This window comes from Protomyctophum parallelum (assembly GCF_964188405.1).
Source record: "Protomyctophum parallelum genome assembly, chromosome: 12".
Taxonomy (NCBI): domain Eukaryota; kingdom Metazoa; phylum Chordata; class Actinopteri; order Myctophiformes; family Myctophidae; genus Protomyctophum; species Protomyctophum parallelum.
The window spans coordinates 20363828-20379467 of NC_139712.1; the positions used below are offsets into that span (position 1 = coordinate 20363828).

General features: G+C 44.6%; 1 protein-coding gene across 1 annotated transcript in view; it reads left to right on the forward strand.

The window, feature by feature from the left end:
- prkdc (protein kinase, DNA-activated, catalytic subunit) overlaps window positions 1–9554 on the forward strand; it is a gene marked incomplete at its 3' end in the record, with an annotated part of 128474 nt that extends 118920 nt beyond the window's left edge. The window contains exons 80-87 of the mRNA XM_083778143.1: window positions 849–1069; window positions 2079–2171; window positions 2260–2340; window positions 2437–2508; window positions 3158–3359; window positions 5946–6134; window positions 6761–6900; window positions 9350–9554. Coding sequence (XP_083634269.1) covers window positions 849–1069; window positions 2079–2171; window positions 2260–2340; window positions 2437–2508; window positions 3158–3359; window positions 5946–6134; window positions 6761–6900; window positions 9350–9554 — 1203 coding nt within the window. The remainder of the gene's footprint in view (window positions 1–848; window positions 1070–2078; window positions 2172–2259; window positions 2341–2436; window positions 2509–3157; window positions 3360–5945; window positions 6135–6760; window positions 6901–9349) is intronic.
- Between the last annotated feature and the right edge of the window lie 6086 nt (window positions 9555–15640).

Here is a 15640-nt window from a genome sequence, read left to right on the forward strand (position 1 = left end):
AAGGAAAGAAGAGTTACACCAATAGGTAAACTCTTGAACGCTATTGTCCCTGTTCTTGGGGGGGGGGGTGAAGATCGCAGAAAATATTTTCATCTATTTTTAGGCCAAGCTACTTGGTGTAGAGGGAAATAATTAGAGGGACTCGGTCAACTAATTCACACAGGATTTGTATTTGACTTCCTGCGTCGTTTCCGAGTCCCTGGCCATCGTATAACCCATTTTGGGCGGGAACCCCTTTTGGTTTTTATAGCATTATGTTATACTTTAGCTATTGGAAAATAGCAGATCTACAAGTTCATAGCATGAACTTGTAGGTCTGCTATTTCTTTTTTTATCGTGAAAATGTGCCTCGAATCTTTGAATATATTCTTTCAGAGTTTCAGTTTTTAACTCAAATCTTTGCTTCTGGGGGGGTCCCTGGCACAACATATTTTCAGATGGGGGGGTCCTTGACACAAAATATTGAGCACCACTGATACAGTAGCCCGGAACTCACCTATGCTTTCTATGGCATAGGCAGCTCCCGGCGGGAGAAACTGTGCGCAGCTGCTGGACATGAGACTAATTAATTAGAGCGACAGAGAGAGAGAGAGGAGTGTGAGTGTGTGTACGGGTGTGCGTGTGTGCGTCAATTTAACAAAGGTGCAGACGATCAGAAATCAGCAGAGAGTGATCAACGTTTGCGCTACTCTATGCCGAATTGAAGTGGACTCGGACCCAGACTGTTTTTTCCTCCCTGGAAATAAAAACGTCTGGGTTTCCGAGGCTATACTGATACAGAAACATGAGGATTTTCCGAAAGATATGACATTTTAAAAACCTGTCTGTCTGTCCGTCCTCCGTCCAAGGTGAAAGTGATGACGTCCATCCGCCGGCCCAAGCGCCTGGTGGTGCGCGGCGACGACGAGCGCGACCACCCCTTCCTGGTGAAGGGCGGCGAGGACCTGCGGCAGGACCAGCGCATCGAGCAGCTCTTCTCCGTCATGAACATCCTGCTGGGCCGCGACATGGCCTGCACGCAGCGCAACCTCTGCCTGCGCACCTACCAGGTCATCCCCATCACCTCCAGGTAGGCATGTAACGATATACCGTATATCGCGATATATCGATATGTATCGATTTATTAAGAATAATTCGATTTTCAACCCCCCACCTCCTGATGCTCATTAATACATCAAGGAAGGAAATTATCTTTGCAATGTAGTTAAATAAAAATTGTGAAAAAAGCTTTGGGGGGAAGATAAATCATTAAAAACAAAATTGGAGGCCCAGGCCGTAGCGTAACGGTCTGGGCACCGGACTGGTAATCCAGTCGCAGTGTGCCGCGGGTTCGACTCCCGGACCCGACACGGCCTTTACTGCATGTCATCCCCCCATCTCTCTCCCGTTTCCTGTCAGCCTACTGTCTGTCCCTTCAAAAATCAATAAAAGGCGTAAGCCGCAAAAAAATATCTTTAAAAAAAAAATAAAAAAAAATTGGTCATTTGTCTGGAAAATCATTGTGTTGAAAATATCGTGAATAATCGTATCGTGAACCTCATATCGTGATACGTATCGTATCGTGAGTTGAGTGTATCGTTACATGCCTACCTCCAGGTACCGTATAGGTCGTCCACATTCAGGACTGGGATGAACCTAGCCTGGGCAGTGGGCACCATTTAATTTAGGGTATATGTTCCTGTCGGGAGCGGACGATATCGTTACGTCATGTTGTAGTATTGTTTTGTAGGCAGGAACAACAGACGGCAACTTCCTTTCCCCTCAAACCGAAGCTACAGGCTATACGAGAGCTTTTATTGAGAAAAATCGGTTTGAGGGAAAAGGAAGTTGCCGCCGCCTGTTGTTCCTGCCTGTCGACTACAAAACAATACTACAACATGACGTAACGATATCATCCGCTGCCGACAGGATCACACAGACTTTTGAGACAGAGACCAGGCTTTCCTCCGAGGTGGTGGAAAGCCTGGTGAGGCGAGGTTAGGCCAAAGCCTATATGTGGCATCACTGGCATGCGCCTGGACCGCTAGGCCAGCCAGGCGCCCCGATTTTATTTTTGCTTTATGTCCTTGTGTTTGTAGAGTCGGCCTGATAGAATGGATGGAGAACACCCGGACGCTCAAAGACCTTCTGAGCAGCACCTGGACCGAAGAGGAGAGGCAGTCGTCCAACAGGTATACCGCACTGAGGCCACAAACATCTGTATCTCCTATTCCTTGTGGTCAAAACAGGCTTTATTCCACTTTTGTCATTTTCTTTAAGGCCTGCGGAGATGTACGAGAAATGGCTGGACAAAGTTGGCCCAAAGGTCCAACCTATTAGGAGATATGCTGAGTCTTACAAGTAAGTCAAATCACTTGTATTGTGTGATACAAATCATCTTAACAGAGGCAACGCACATCCTACATCTATCTATATGTGCCGTCTCTTTTCCCCCAGGAAGGCGAGTCGCGCTGAAACCGTCGACAACTTCACAAAGATGTCACAGCTCGTGCCCGCTGACCAGCTGAAGTAAGTCGCCCTGTTCTGTCCATCATCCAACACATCTACAGTATAGTCGTTCATAGCCGGAGATCTCTGCCTATTCGGCATATTCATTTTTTTCATGGCCACCATGTGAAGGCACCCCCCGAGCTTTAACCCATTTAGGCCTGACGTCGATATTAAAAAGAAACGTTCGCTCTGAAAGAATATATATTCAAAGATTTGTGCCGCATTTTCACGATTCTTCAAAAATAGCAGACATACAAGCTCGTAGCGCGCCACTCAGTGGCGCGCTATGAGCTTGTAGATCTGCTATTTTTCAATAGCTAAAGTATTACATAATGCTGGCCAGCCGGGGCGCCTGATGGAGGGGAAAGGAACTGGTTGGAATAATGTGTTCCTTCCACGCGATACGTCCAACCAGGGAAACTCCCCCCTGTCAGGTGTAAAGGAGCAACTTGGACACTCAAGCACGAAGGAAGCATGAGTTCAAGTCCGTTGCTCTCCCCAGGTTGGCAGAGGGTGTGTAGAGCCCAGGATAACATTAGATAATTGACACATGGGTGAAAAATGGGTTACAAAATCGTGGGGAAAAAACAAACAAAAAAACACCAGAATGGGTTAACACAGCAACTTACATAAAAACATGGGGTTGTCCCCTCTCTCCTTTCCCCAGGAGAGCGTTTGTTCGCATGAGCACCAGCCCAGAGGCCTTCCTGTCCCTGCGCTCTCACTTCATCAGCTCCCACGCCCTGCTGTGTGTGAGCCACTGGCTGCTGGGCATCGGAGACCGCCACCTCTCCAACTTCATGATCAACATGGAGACGGGCGGGATGATCGGCATCGACTTTGGTCACGCCTTCGGCTCGGCCACGCAGGTTGGTGGTCTCACTTTATTAACCCTGTAAAACCCGGATTAATTTCTACTTGCAAAAAACCGATTTCAACATTACTTTTTACTACTAGGACTTATCAGAGGAAATTATGTAAAAAAAATATATATTTACATTTGGGGGATATCTTTCACAATAATGAATAAAACATGTTCTAGACATTCTAATGATCACAAAAAAACAATTTTTTTACTTACTTTTATTAGGGTTAAAGGTCAAAGGTCATAGGTTGAAATCCTGGGTCCAGAGATTTTTAATTTGTGTGAATTTCAGCCTCTGTGGGGGGTATTTATATGCAAATATCATGACCAATGGCATTGAAATGGCATTGCAATTAACATCAATGATGACGTTTAGGTAAAAAAAGAGCATTTTTTATTTTATTTTATTAAGTAATTGAAATATGTAGTATTGCAACGCTGGGTGTTACAGGGTGATGTTTGCTGCTTCTTCTCTCACGGAAAATTGCCACAAAACAATGGCGCGTGCGCAAGGAAAATAAATAAAGAAAACATGATTCTTCTCACCCCCACCCCGAGGTCATAATAGTTTTGTATTTTGCATTATAGTTTAGTTTAGTTTTGCCTCTTTTTTTTCTAATTCAGTTAGTTTTCATTAGTTTTTATAGCAGCTTGCTAGATCAGTTTTTATTTTTGAGACACCGCTTCATTTAGTAACTAGAAAAAGTGCCCTTCCGGGCACAGGTCTCCACCAGGTTATCCACAGATCCGTGCAGTTAGAGGTAAAACACTTTTTGGCCAGTTATAGCGCCACCTTGAGGCTGAGTTGAAATTGTTCATGTGGCATTTCGTCCTCGGCCTAGTGGGAATGTGGGTGCACAATTTCACGGAAATCACACGATGTGTTCATGATTTGCAGCATTTTGTTTGAAACTGAGCACTCCTGTGAACTTTGGAAGCCAATCTTAACCAATCAGGATGGAGTCTGATAAATCTGAAAGACCCGTTTCGTTGAATGGCTCTAGAGAGACTGTGTACCAATTTGCGTGATGTTTGGACAAAATCTGTAGGTGTACTGTGCAAAAACTTGTTTTGCACAAAGCGGCCTCCTGGTGGCGCTATAACAGGCCGTTCTGGAAAGTTTGGGGCAGAGGTTCATGGTTGGCATCCAGGGAGTGTGTGTGCAAAATATGGCATCGACCGGGTTAACGGTGGCTGTTTTGCACAAAGCGGCCTCCTGGTGGCGCTATAACAGGCCGTTCTGGAAAGTTTGGGGCAGAGGTTCATGGTTGGCATCCAGGGAGTGTGTGTGCAAAATATGGCATCGACCGGGTTAACGGTGGCCGAGATTAGCTGTTCACGGACACACACACGGACGGACGGACGGACACACAAACGGACGGACGGACGGAGTGCAAAACATACTCTCCCCACATGCCTTCGGCCTGGTGGAGACAATAATAAATCAACAACTCAACAAAAGATACAAGTAAGACGCGCAAACGCGGGAAGCGAACGCAGCTCTGTGTGGTTGTGTGTGTGTGTGTGTGTGTGTGTGTGTGTGTGTGTGTGTGTGTGTGTGTGTGTGTGCTACAGCTGCGCCCTCTGGTGGCGGGCGAGTGGTGTCACAGCGGGACAGACACGATCTGCAGGGTCTCATAGTTAGTGCTCATTGCGTTCACAACCATTTAAAAATATACATATTCAGTTACTGTTGGTAACAAGAAAAACTAAGGGTATTTTTGTCTATAATATCAGTTTATTTTAGTTACCGGTAGTTTTGTAAACACAATAAAGTTTCAGTTATGTTTTTTTTATTATAGTTTGTATTTAGTTCAGTTAACCTCTCGTCTCCCTGACAGTTCCTCCTCTCACCACAGAGCTCATGATTCTTCTATCCTCTGCCTGAACAGTTCCTCACAGAGCTCATGATTCTTCTCTCCTCTCTCACTGAACAGTTCCTCCTCTTACCACAGAGCTCATGATTCTTCTCTCCTCTCCCTGAACAGTTCCTCACAGAGCTCATGATTCTTCTCTCCTCTCCCTGAACAGTTCCTCACAGAGCTCATGATTCTTCTCTCCTCTCCCTGAACAGTTCCTCCTCTTACCACAGAGCTCATGATTCTTCTCTCCTCTCCCTGAACAGTTCCTCCTCTCACCACAGAGCTCATGATTCTTCTCTCCTCTCCCTGAACAGTTCCTCCTCTTACCACAGAGCTCATGATTCTTCTCTCCTCTCCCCTGAACAGTTCCTCCTCTCACCACAGAGCTCATGATTCTTCTCTCCTCTCCCTGAACAGTTCCTCCTCTCACCACAGAGCTCATGATTCTTCTCTCCTCTCCCTGAACAGTTCCTCCTCTCACCACAGAGCTCATGATTCTTCTCTCCTCTCCCAGAACAGTTCCTCCTCTCACCACAGAGCTCATGATTCTTCTCTCCTCTCCCCTGAACAGTTCCTCCTCTCACAGAGCTCATGATTCTTTTCTCCTCTCACAGAGCTCATGATTCTTCTCTCCTCTCACAGAGCTCATGATTCTCCTCTCCTCTCCCCTGAACAGTTCCTCCTCTCACCACAGAGCTCATGATTCTCCTCTCCTCTCCCCTGAACAGTTCCTCCCGGTGCCGGAGCTCATGCCGTTCCGGCTGACGCGTCAGTTTGTGAACGTCATGCAGCCCCTGAAGGAGGCGGGTCTGATCCAGAGCGTCATGGTGCATTCCCTCAGGGCGTACCGGGCCGAGCCGGAGCTGCTGCTCAACACCATGGACGTGTTCGTCAAGGAGCCGTCCCTGGACTGGAAGGTTAGTGAGGACTGGAGGAGGTTGTGCTTTGTTGACAGCAGTGGTTTCCGTGGACCCCACCCCCCCATGTTTTGTTCCAGGGACCATTATAACCCATTTTTGACCTGAGATCAGATTCTAAAAATGTCTTCTAAATCCTGACAGTTTTCTGAAAAAGCTATGTTTCTATGTCAGTCGATTTTTCAAAAATAGCAGACCTACAAGCTCATAGCGTGGCACTCTGTGCCGTGCTATGAGCTTGTAGATCTGCTATTTTTCAATAGCTAAAGCACAACAAAAGGGGTTCCCGCCCAAAATGGGATAAGCAAAAGGATGCACAGCACAGCAGTCCTTGTGAGGTGCCAGCCAAACGGGAAAGTTAAGATTGAGTGAAAAAATGTACACTCATAGCTGCCAATGCATAAGTGTTCCAGGGACCCCCAAAAGAGAACATTTCTGTCAACACATTACGACCCGAGACAAAGATTCCACAAAATGTCTTCTATATTAGTGGTTCTCAAGCTATTTCATGTCAAGGAAGCAAAGATATGAGTTAATTCTTCTTAATTCATAACTTTTGCTCTACACTGGACCCCAGGCATAGAAGGAATGACGCTTGTGTCTCCACCTCCTCTTCCTCTCCCCAGAACTTTGAGATGAAACAGCTGAAGAAGGGCGGCACGTGGACGGAGTCTGTCGACACCAAGGAGATCAACTGGTACCCGCTGCAGAAGGTCCTCTTTGCCCGGAGGAAGCTGGAAGGGGCCAACCCGGCCGTCCTAACCAGGTAGGTGAACCTGTAATAAATTAACCCGGCCGTCCTAACCAGGTAGGTGAACCTGGTAATAAATTAACCCGGCCGTCCTAACCAGGTAGGTGAACCTGGTAATAAATTAACCCGGCCGTCCTAACCAGGTAGGTGAACCTGTAATAAATTAACCCGGACGTCCTAAAACCAGGTAGGTGAACCTGGTAATAAATTAACCCGGACGTCCTAAAACCAGGTAGGTGAACCTGGTAATAAATTAACCCGGACGTCCTAAAACCAGGTAGGTGAACCTGGTAATAAATTAACCCAGACGTCCTAAAACCAGGTAGGTGAACCTGGTAATAAATGAACCCGGACGTCCTAAAACCAGGTAGGTGAACCTGGTAATAAATGAACCCGGACGTCCTAAAACCAGGTAGCTGAACCTGGTAATAAATGAACCCGGACGTCCTAAAACCAGGTAGGTGAACCTGGTAATAAATGAACCCTGACGTCCTAAAACCAGGTAGCTGAACCTGGTAATAAATGAACCCAGACGTCCTAAAACCAGGTAGCTGAACCTGGTAATAAATGAACCTGGACGTCCTAAAACCAGGTAGGTGAACCTGGTAATAAATGAACCTGGACGTCCTAAAACCAGGTAGGTGAACCTGGTAATAAATGAACCCAGACGTCCTAAAACCAGGTAGGTGAACCTGGTAATAAATGAACCCGGACGTCCTAAAACCAGGTAGGTGAACCTGGTAATAAATGAACCCGGACGTCCTAAAACCAGGTAGGTGAACCTGGTAATAAATGAACCCGGAGGTCCTAAAACCAGGTAGGTGAACCTGGTAATAAATGAACCCGGAGGTCCTAAAACCAGGTAGCTGAACCTGTAATAAATGAACCCGGACGTCCTAAAACCAGGTAGGTGAACCTGGTAATAAATGAACCCAGACGTCCTAAAACCAGGTAGGTGAACCTGGTAATAAATGAACCCGGACGTCCTAAAACCAGGTAGGTGAACCTGGTAATAAATGAACCCGGACGTCCTAAAACCAGGTAGGTGAACCTGGTAATAAATGAACCCAGACGTCCTAAAACCAGGTAGGTGAACCTGGTAATAAATGAACCCGGACGTCCTAAAACCAGGTAGGTGAACCTGGTAATAAATGAACCCGGACGTCCTAAAACCAGGTAGGTGAACCTGGTAATAAATGAACCCGGCCGTCCTAACCAGGTAGGTGAACCTGTAATAAATTAACCCGGACGTCCTAAAACCAGGTAAGTAGCGTTGCCAAGCCATGGGGCCCATAGGGCAGGAGCCTATCTCCTGTTTCTGTAGCGTGAGGCAGCCCTGATGTACAAGTACACCCCCTGGACATGACGCTATGTCGCAGGGACTTACCCCCAATCCAACCCTTGATGCTGAGTGTCAAGCAGGGACGCATTGAGTCCCATTTCTTTAGTACGTTGGTTAGACATACTAACAGTCCGACAACACCGTCACTCACCATTGTCAAGGTTCAAGATTGCTTTATTTTTTATTTTATGTGTTTTTCCAAGTACAAAACACACCAAAGCTAAATAGCCTAAGGTTTCTCTTAGTTAAAAGACAGCATAATTCATACAAGAATAAAAGAATACTCTGAATTAATTATTATTAATAATTATTATGAATTACTGAATTATTATCATCGTCATTGTCAAAATCATTGCAGTATAATTATGTCCTGTCAGGTTGAAACCCTGTATGGTCCAATCATTTGAACTTTTCAGGAAAGTGTTCCAATGCATCTAATGTAGTTGTAAGCCTCAATCTGTGATTTATTCAACTGGCTGGCTGCATATACAGTAGAACAACATTTACAATGATGATAACAGCTAGACATCAATCATGAGATTGTGTTTGTTCTTCATTCCCTGAAATCTATTAGTTTTGATTAACCGACTCACTCCTAGTCCTAACACATGTGTTTTATTAATACGGGCAGATGCAATGGTGCAAAGCTACACAGCATATTTGTAGCTTTCCAACTTTGTAGCTGAAGTTGAAGCCAGTTCATCTCATTTGCAGCTTTGTAGCTTTTGCAGCTTCTACAAACATCTTTGCATCTTCATGTCGCTCGCTTACTGTACATTGACAACGAACGGTAGACTGCATCTTTGCATCTGCCCGAGCGAACGCAGCATTAACCCATTCTGACCGGGCACCCATTTTGGTGTTGGCATCATGTTATGCTTTAGCTATTGAAAAATAGCAGATCTACAAGCTCATATCGCGCCACCGAGTGGCGCGATACGAGCTTGTAGGTCTGCTATTTTTTTTTAAATCGAAGAACGACTGACATTTCTAGAATCTGATCTCAGGTCAGAATGGGTTAATCAGACCAGTGTGTGTCCAGTGGAAACCTTGTGTGAATCTGATCTCAGGTCAGAATGGGTTAATGGGCTACACTGTGTTTTATTATCATCATCTCCACAGTGAGGAGGTGAAGCTGGGCTTCGAGAAGGACGCGTGCTTCAAGGGCATGCAGGCCGTGGCGCTGGGCTCCAGGGAGCACAGCGTGCGCGCCCGGCTGCCCGCCGACGGCCTCTCGGTGGAGCAACAGGTGGACTGTCTGCTGGACCAGGCCATGGACCCCAACGTGCTGGGCAGGGTGTGGCGGGGCTGGGAGCCCTGGGTCTGACCCTCCCGACGTACCGGCCTGGGGCTGGGAGGGAGCCCTGGGTCTGAAGGCCTATTCATAGTCTGGATGTTCGGTGGTGAGGTGACCAGGTGGTTGAGCGGTGGTGAGTAAAAACGGAGAGAAGGGCTGGAGCGGTGGCGGTGGTTTGCTCTTCACCGCGGCTCGTGACGTCATGTTGTAGTTCGGTGGTCACCGAAAATCCAGACTATGTATGAGCCTTGACCCTCCCGACATACTGGCCTGGGCAGGGTGTGGAGGCCGGGGCTGGGAGGGAGGGAGCCCTTAGGGTCTGACCGACCTTATAATGATGACCACTTGGAAGTCCCTCGACTATAGGCTACATTTACACACTCTTTTTCTCCTTGCTATAGTGACTCTTTTCGCCATGTTAAGGTTTTTGCGCCGTTTGTTTTCAAACGTGTGTCACGTCGAATGTCAAGTGATGCCAGAGGTCGTTTCTGTAATCTCTTTGAGCGCCCTATCCCCTCTAACGCATGGCTTTTGAAAATGACGTCGTATGGCAGCCACGTCTGGGATTTGTATTGTTAATGTTTGTTTAGGGTAATTTGCTAGCCAAGTCTACATACAGACTTAATGTTGTTTAGGCTTTAGGGCACCACTTGGGAAGTAAATCGTTTGCTAGCCAAGTCTATGGACTTTACTGTTTTTTAGGCTTTAGGGCACCACTTTTTCTTCGTAAGGCCTACTTAATCGTACAACAGCGTCACACAAAACCATCAAAAGTAGCAGATCCGCAAGCTCGTTTTGGGCTTGTAGATCTGCTTTTTAAAAGTAATAGTTTTGGAAGCAATTTCCAGATTGGCTATTCCCGGCGAAGAGATTTGGTGTAGAAGGAAACGAGAGCTGACCAACTACTTTTTCAACCAATTAAGGTACGTTTGGTTAAGTATAAGTGGCTAAGAAACCTGTCCGTCAGTAGCAGGGAGAAATATAGTCTGAGTTGGGACATCAATGCTAAACGGTTATGCAATTCCTTGAACTCTGTCCTGTTCGGTTATTGTTAACTTTTTCATATTTTCGAGCGTTGTTCGATTTTGATATAAAATAAAATGACTGTCCAAACAATCGGTGAGCTTCATGCTTTGTAATATGTGCTCAGACATGCAGTGTATCCCGTTGGGTCTGCGGTCTCGACGTGCTACAGAGGTATTTGTATCCGACGTTGGGTCAAGGTTTCAGGACACAGAAGCTAAATCTCAAAGGATCCCCTTGTTCATTTGTTGGCCCACATGCTCATTAATGTGACCTAATTATAGACAAAAGACAACAAGGATAAAAGGACGAGTTAATAACAAAAACACATAACTCATACGTTATACAAAAAAGAGGATGAAACCATAAAAAGAACTAAGACTTGTTTACATCAGGGTCCTCCATTTTCAATTCATCAGAACATTTAAAGACATGTACGACGTATATGTACAAACAAAACAAAAATCATCATATAGGTGTAGGTTACGTAAGAGAATGGCCCTCCCCATCACATTGTGCCAAAAAGTGACAAACATTTTCCTGCATTCTTATCTTATCCCCCGGGAAAAAAACCCTCACTTGTCATGCCAGGATGTTTTGAGAGCTGTCCCATCTGGTTCATGGAACACACGCTCAAGGCCATTGACGGAGTACATTGTTTACTTAAGTACAACGTAGTGCCAAAAGTAAAAAAATATCTTTAGAAGGTCCCATTTCCCAATTTTCAAACGTACCTGGTATAAAATGGATAAAATAACAATCATTTGTTAATGGCAGATCTCAGAGCTCACCAAAATGATGAAGGGAGGTAGGCTACAATATGCCTGTTTACCAGTAGCCTACAGGTACCGTGGTACAAGTTTGAGGCATTTGTACTTATACAGTACTACACAACATCTCAGAAGCAAACTCCTACTTGAGTACACTTTGAATTCCGTACTAGATATTTCACCATGGACTGCTGTTTACCTTAACACCCAGTCGAACGTATATGGGAGGAGTGCTAAGCTGTTACTTTATACTATATATGAGGCCTGTTTAAAATGTACAGTGCTGTTCTCCTGGCCATGCAACATGAGGACGTTGTCTGTAACATACAGGTTCTCCCGGTGGAGTCTGTGGTGGCCTGGACATAATATGGTATATCTTCTGCGACATCTGTGAGTCCGCACAGTATTCTTTAAAGCTTTGCTTAACACATTAGTTGCACATATTTGTGACCAGATTTGACTGAGAGACTGCCATCATTTTTATCAGAGGATAAGAATCTTGTATTTTTTATTTATTTTTAGTTAATAGCACAGGCAGACTCTTCATATACAAGCATGTCTGAAATAAGTGTCAGAGCTGAAAATTACATGTAAATATGAAACAAATGCTTAAACATGTAGCTAGGTATAAAGTTAGAGACCACAGAAGTGAACCTTTCAAGCCTGTTTTCGCAACTCGCTGTTTCTGCAAGACATTACTCTATAAGCCATATCTCCAAAACTGGTGGGTCAAACTGAACAACCAATATGTCAATTTGAAGCTATGATTCCCTGCTTTCACATGACATTAAAAAAAACGATAATTCAAAAAAGTCCCTCAGTCAAATTTGGCCACAGGGCAACCACGCTATTGTTGTTCATTGTGTGATCTCCTTCTGTCGTCATGTGGGTCTATGGCAGTGGTTTTCAACCCGTTTCATATCAAGGTCCATTGGTTATTCTGCATTTGAGCCACGTACGGACCACCATTTTGATGACATTTAGCCTCTCAGACCCAAAATGTCTGTGGTTGTCGTTGGATAAGATTTTGTCCATGATTCCATGCTGTATTGATGTTGGTAGTTGGCATCTTAGCAGAGATAACAGGCAAACGTTGATCAAAATAACAATTATTCTACATATTCTAATTGTGTAGACTAAATTAACTGATGTAGATGTTCAACAATAATATGAAACATATGAAACCAAAATGGACCCTTATACCAATTTACACTATCAAGAGTTAAAGATCTAATAAGGGTCCATTTGTTTACAAAATCTCCATCAATTAGCTGTGGACCACCTGGAACCCCCTCATGGACCACTGGTTGAAAAGCGCTGGTATATGGGGTTTTCCCATTATGTAATGATGATGTCATAATAATCTATATGGCGTCTATTGGGTTTTCCGTCCCATTATTAATCAGACCAGTGTGTGTCCAGTGGAAACCTCGTATGAATCTGATCTCAGGTCAGAATGGGTTAACAGCAGCATCTCCTCTTATAAATTCTGGTAAAATGTATAGTAATAGGCAACACTTTCTAGTTTTAAATTAGTATAATGATAGCACACGGCCACACGCACGTGCGCGCGAACACACACACACACTCCACATTTATTAACCATGGTGTTTTACATACAGTAACATGGGGTGGAATTATTCGACACGTGTGCTCACATTGTTGTAACTTATGGCTTAAATACATCACTAAACGTGTGATGTTACGTAATTTGAAAGCTGCTAAATTCACATATTATTATTTACAGTTAAAAAGATTGATTTCATTTGTGAAACGTTGATTTACATTGAATTGATGCATTTTCCATTTGTATTGCCTGTTATCCACAATGCTTTGTGGCAAAATCCGTTTCTTTGTCAGTCGTTCTTCGATTTTTCAAAAATAGCAGACCTACAAGCTCGTAGCGCGCCACTCGGTGGTGCGCTATGACCTTGTAGATCTGCTATTTTTCAATAGCTAAAGCATAACATAATGCTAACACCAAAAGGGGTCCCGCCCAAAATAGGTTATTGTTGTCTCCACCAGGCCGAAGGCATGTGGGGAGAGTATGTTTTGCACTTCGTCCGTCCGTGTGTCCGTCCGTCCGTCCGTCCGTCCGTGTGTGTGTCCGTGTGTCCGTGAACAGCTAATCTCGGCCACCGTTAACCCGGTCGATGCCAAATTTTGCACACACACTCCCTGGATGCCAACGATGAACCTCTGCCCCAAACTTTCCAGAACGGCCTGTTATAGCGCCACCAGGAGGCCGCTTTGTGCAAAACAAGTTTTTTCACAGTACACCTACAGATTTTGTCCAAACATCACGCAAATTAGTACACAGTCTCTCTAGAGCCATTCAACGAAACGGGTCTTTCAGATTTCTCAGACTCCATCCTGATTGGTTAAGATTGGCTTCCAAAGTTCACAGGAGTGCTCAGTTTCAAACAAAATGCTGCAAATCATGAACACATCGCGTGATTTCCGTGAAATTGTGCACGCACATTCCCACTAGGCCGAGGACGAAATGCCACATGAACAATTTCAACTCAGCCTCAAGGTGGCGCTATAACTGGCCCAAAAGTGTTTTTACCTCTAACTGCACGGATCTGTGGATAACCTGGTGGAGACCTGTGCCCAGAAGGGCACTTTTTCTAGTTGATGTTTGTTTAGGGCACTCATCATGTAATTTGCTAGACAAGTCTACAGACTTTAATGTTGTTTAGGCTTTAGGGTCACCACATAGGAAGCAAATCGTTTGCTAGCCAAGTCTATGGACTTTAATGTTTGTTTACATGTCGTTTTTTTCAAGTCAATTTTATTTATATAGCACATTTAAAAACAACGGCCGTTGACCCAAAGTGCTTTCCAGAACAAATATTCACAAATATTCATATGGCACTGAATGACAAAGCAGGACGTCATTATGGCCAATATATCATAATAAGTTAAGATAAACAAGCCAGTATGGATGTTTATATCCTTTATTACATGATATCCACCAAAGCAAAAAAGGCACACCTCAATTTCACAAGTGATTTTCTTTTAAAGCCTAACTTAATTATCTTATTACGATGCCCTGCCAAGCCATTTTGACCGTAGTAAATTTACACACATATACTTGTAAATTGTAATAACACATTACTTTGACTTTTATATGGCAGTAGTAGTGTATATACAGTACATACATATATATATATATATATATAATATATGATTTATAGATATATGTTTTTATTTTCATATTTGTATTTCTTCAGACAGACCACCGCATCAGTTTACACAGCTGTCAACTGGAACTCAAAATCCCACACTGGATGTAACCGTTCACTTGGTGTGTGTGTGTGTGTGTGTGTGTGTGTGTGCGTGTGTGCGTGTGTGCGTGTGTGCGTGCGTGCGTGCGTGCGTGCGTGCGTGCGTGCGTGCGTGCGTGCGGGCGTGCGGGCGTGCGGGCGGGCGTGCGGTGTGGCGTGTCGTGGCGTGGCACAGCTTCCATCAAGTTCAGCTGAGTTCAACTTTACTATGTGTATAAATACAAAACAATACAATGTGTGTAAATAAATAAAATAGCAGCTCTACAAGCTCACAGTGTGTCGCTATTTTTGATCTTTTAATTTTTTTTAAAATAATTATTGAATAATTGTTTTAACCCAACCATTCTCCTCTGCCATGGCGGTGCCCGCATGGCACACAGCAATTTCAGACGGCGAGTCGTCCGGCAATTTCAATTCGGGGGTTCCTATATTATGGAATGGGGGAAAAAAAATAACTACCGCTTTAGAAGGCATGTGTAGAGTCGACCTCGGGTCTCAATGGGTTAACATAATGTTTCAAACATTATGTTATAATTTAGCTATTGAAAAATAGCAGATCTGCAAGCTCATAGCGCACCACCGAGTGGCGCGCTATGAGCTTGTAGGTCTGCTATTTTTGAAAAATCGTTAAAATGTGCCTCAAATCTTTCAGAAAATTGTCATGATTTAGAAAACATTTATTTAAAATTTCGACGTCAGGCCTGAATGGGTTAAGAGGTTTATTTGCTAGTGCCAGTGTTGCAGATACCGACCAACCGAGGAGGATGCTCGGTCCAATCGAAGTGGAGGAGGAGGAGGAAAGGATGCTCGGTCCAATCGAAGTGGAGGAGGAGGAGGAAAGGATGCTCGGTCCAATCGAAGTGGAGGAGGAGGAGGAAAGGATGCTCGGTCCAATCGAAGTGGAGGAGGAGGAGGAAAGGATGCCCGGTCCAATCGAAGTGCCGGTCAGCCGTATTTTGGGGAGGAGCCTCCTCTATAAAGGCTGAAGGAACATGGATCTCTGGAATCTGACGTCGTATCGCCGTCGGTCACC